The 3,487-nt window shown below is 41.0% G+C and overlaps 1 protein-coding gene across 2 annotated transcripts in view; it reads right to left on the reverse strand.

Moving 5' to 3' along the window:
* tfap2b (transcription factor AP-2 beta) overlaps nt 1-3,487 on the reverse strand; it is an 18,279-nt gene extending 14,792 nt beyond the window's left edge. Inside the window, exons 1-2 of one of the 2 annotated variants that reach the window (XM_060883193.1) lie at nt 2,994-3,487; nt 219-683 (exon numbers count right to left, since the gene is read on the reverse strand). In XM_060883193.1, the coding sequence (XP_060739176.1) occupies nt 219-683; nt 2,994-3,041 (513 nt within the window). In that variant the 5' untranslated portion in view covers nt 3,042-3,487. Of the gene's footprint in view, nt 1-218; nt 684-1,157; nt 1,435-2,993 lie in introns of those variants that run through there. The other variant, XM_060883195.1, reaches the window with a different exon arrangement.

Raw genomic sequence — 3,487 nt, forward strand, 5'->3', positions numbered from 1 at the left:
ACAGCGCCCTAAATATTTGTTCAGGGTTTAGGCTTCTAATGTGTCATTTGTCAGCGACGCGCTTTAATCAGTTTTATGCGGAAATAATGAGGATTAATGACATTCCAATGAAAATAATAAGGTAATTGATAATTATGCGTGATAATCATTTTGTGTAATATATATGGAAATTATTGGTTACCACAAATAAATAAAACAGAACGCACAACAAAACTCACGTGCGTGTCGTCCATGCCGTGAGCGAGGCCTTGCAGAGACAGGCTGTCAGCCATCCCAGCTTCGAGCCCGTGCGGCGCCGAGTGCAGTAGGACGTCCGGTCGGCGCACAGAGGAATAATCCCGGGTGCGCGGGTCAAGACCGGAGAGCTGTGGCGGAAGAGAAGCTCTTGGCTGCGGCAGCAGAGACGCGCTATCTCCCCCGACATCCTGTCGCTGGCGCGAGCCCCAGGGGTGCTGCTGGTGCGGCTGGTGCAGGGCGTTTAGGGCGTATGGGTCGTTCACGTGTGAGTACGGGTCCTGGCTCTGCGGGTACGGCAGCGGCTGGTACGGCGGTGGGAAGTACGGCGGCTGAAAGTCCGAGGAGGGCGCATGCGAGAGCGGCGGCGCGGTGGAGTACGGAGCCTGAGACACCGAACCGAGTTGGGAGAGTCTCGAGCTGTGGCCCGGTACGCCGTCATGGCGGTCCTTCAAAACAACACACACCGGAAACATGATTTAAAACATATACATTTAGAGATCAATATTAATGTTGTACAAAGAGATAACTATCATCATGACTAATAGAACATGTATGTTTAAAACTTTAATTTAACTTGGTCTCATGATACTACAGTTTACATCTGCTGAACGGAACAGAACTTTAGGGGACCAAATAACCTGGTATCACATTTTAATATCAGGAATCTAAACAAGACTTTTTTGGTTTGTTTGTTTATTTTATTTGTATTATTTTGTGTAATACAACTTTGTGTGTAAACGCGTTCTTGCAAAAAAAAAAATAAATAAAAAAACTAAACAAAATCCTGAAAAGTGTCCAAAATAGCAAAAAAAAAAAAATAAAAATATAAGGGAAAAGTTAGAGCTAAGACTTAAAATTACAATTTATTTACGGAAAAATGGAAGGACAGAAAGAATGAAAAGAAAAGCGGAGGGACTTACCGTGGCTGAGTAAGTGTGCACTAACATCTTGAATTTAGAATCTAATCCCACACACACATACACACACACCACACACACGCACACACACCGACCCGACTTCGGGGAAGATCGGATACGCTGATAGAAAAGTGCGTGCGTGTGCGCGAGGAGATCCGTTTATGTTTCACCGCGTTGTCCGACTCTCCTACTCGGTACCCTGCCTCGAGCTCCACGAGCCTTACTTATCCTTCTTCCTCATCCGGTGTTTTTTGGGCTCGGGAGTGTGTGTATGTGTGTGAGTGTGTGAGAGAGAGTGTGTGCGTGTGCATGCCGTCGCTGAGCTCCTGCCCCCGGAATAATCGTTATTCATGACTCTTTAATAAGAGCCGGAGAAGAAAAAAAGAGCAGCGCGGGAGAAGCGGAGCGTGAAGGCGCCGTCCTGCGCTCGCGCTGCCTCCTGCGTGGCGTGACGTGACGTTCATTCGGTGAAAGGAGAATCCCATGCACGAGTGGGAGGTGGAGTTTTTAGGAAAAGGGGTGGGTGGGGTGGGGGTCTTGCGGGGGTCCGCTGCGCGCGCACGCGACAAATAGTCAATACAGGGGAAACCACGCGCGCAGACACTGATCTTTCTCTCTCTCTCTCTCTCTCTCTCTCTCTCTCTCTCTCTCTCTCTCTCTCTCACACACACACACACACACACACACACACACACACACACACGTCAACAATCCGGGAGCAGCTGAAGGCGAGAGGACATTTTTCTCTGCCCCATCCTTCACTAATACCCCCTACAACCCCATAACCCCATAACCTCAACCCACAGTTCCTATCATTATGGTCGATTTCACGCACAGGGGTCGTAGTGTTTAATTACCCCGGCCGCGTGACGGTGACTGTGAGAGAAATGCCATGTGGTATTTTTTTTTTTTTTTTTTTTTACAATAGAATGAAAAAGAACAAAAAATCCCATTGAGACAACTCTCACACACCACATCATGTCATCCTGTCCTACAAAGTCATGTAGAGAAACAGATATCTATCTATCTATCTATCTATCTATCTATCTATCTATCTATCTATCTATCTATTATTATTATTATTATTATTATTATTATTTAATAAATAAATATTATTTATATTATAAACAATAATAATAATAATAAAAAGAAAGAAAGAACATTCGACCATTCCACTCCCTTTCTTGAGTCTCCGTTCTTTTGTTTTTTTTTCTTTTGTACTGATTTATATTTACACTTGTTTTTACAGTTTATTTTATTTTAGTTCTAATCAGATAGTAGCTACGAAAAAGATCTACCTTCTAACTAAAATAAGGAAAAAGAAACCTGCTAATTATTACTAACTAAGTAAAATAAAAAACAACAACATGTAACTACCAAGAACATTAATTAATAAAATGTATTAATTTTCCTACTAATTTCTAACTGCATTAATCAGTTAAAATATAATCTCAATACTAAAATACTTAATTAAAAAATAAAACCTGAATTTAATAAATTGTATATCTAACGATAATAAGCAAACAAATATGCACCTTAGATATTATATAAATTAATAAAATATTACAACAGACTAACTACTAAGTCACATTTGCTAAACAATTTCTTGATGTTTATAATCAAATTAAAAAAAAAGTAAATCTGAAATTACTGTAAAATAATTTGTTACAAAATATTTTCCTGTGTAAATGATAAATTTGAGTGTAACTCTGACACAAATCAGGACAACAAGCGTGGACAATGCAGTCGATCTCAATAAAAATACATATTCATAGTTATAACGCATTTATATGAAATTTGTAAAAGGCGTTTCCGCGCGCGCTCTCCGGTTTACGTTACCTCATAAATGTCTTCATACTTGACATTTTCCACGAGCTTCCACAGCATGTTCACGCGCTGCTCCCCGCACGGCGAGTGGATTCACGTGCAGAGCTCCGGTATCATCTCTCTCTCTCTCTCTCTCTCTCTCTCTCTCTCTCTCTCTCTCTCTCTCTCTCTGCGCGCATGAGTGCTCCGCCTGAACCCACAAACCTGCGCGAGAGATTTAAAAATCTCGGTACTTCCGCATTCCAAATTACAGATGACTGAACCGTTAACGCACCGAGACCAAATCCCGGCACGAGACCTAGAGCCTAAAAGCGGAAGTTGACCTTAAGCCCAATGTACATGCCTGTGACATAATATTTGTTGCTGTTAAATAGGGTACATTAGAGTGTACTCTGTACCGTTAGCATTAAAACATATATTATTTATTTATTTATTTTTAACTAAATTAAATATAATTAAAAATTGGAGTAACAAATATTAATTAAACATAAATATTAGGTATAATA

The sequence above is a fragment of the Tachysurus vachellii genome, chromosome 12, assembly GCF_030014155.1.
Source record: "Tachysurus vachellii isolate PV-2020 chromosome 12, HZAU_Pvac_v1, whole genome shotgun sequence".
In the NCBI taxonomy this organism is placed as follows: domain Eukaryota; kingdom Metazoa; phylum Chordata; class Actinopteri; order Siluriformes; family Bagridae; genus Tachysurus; species Tachysurus vachellii.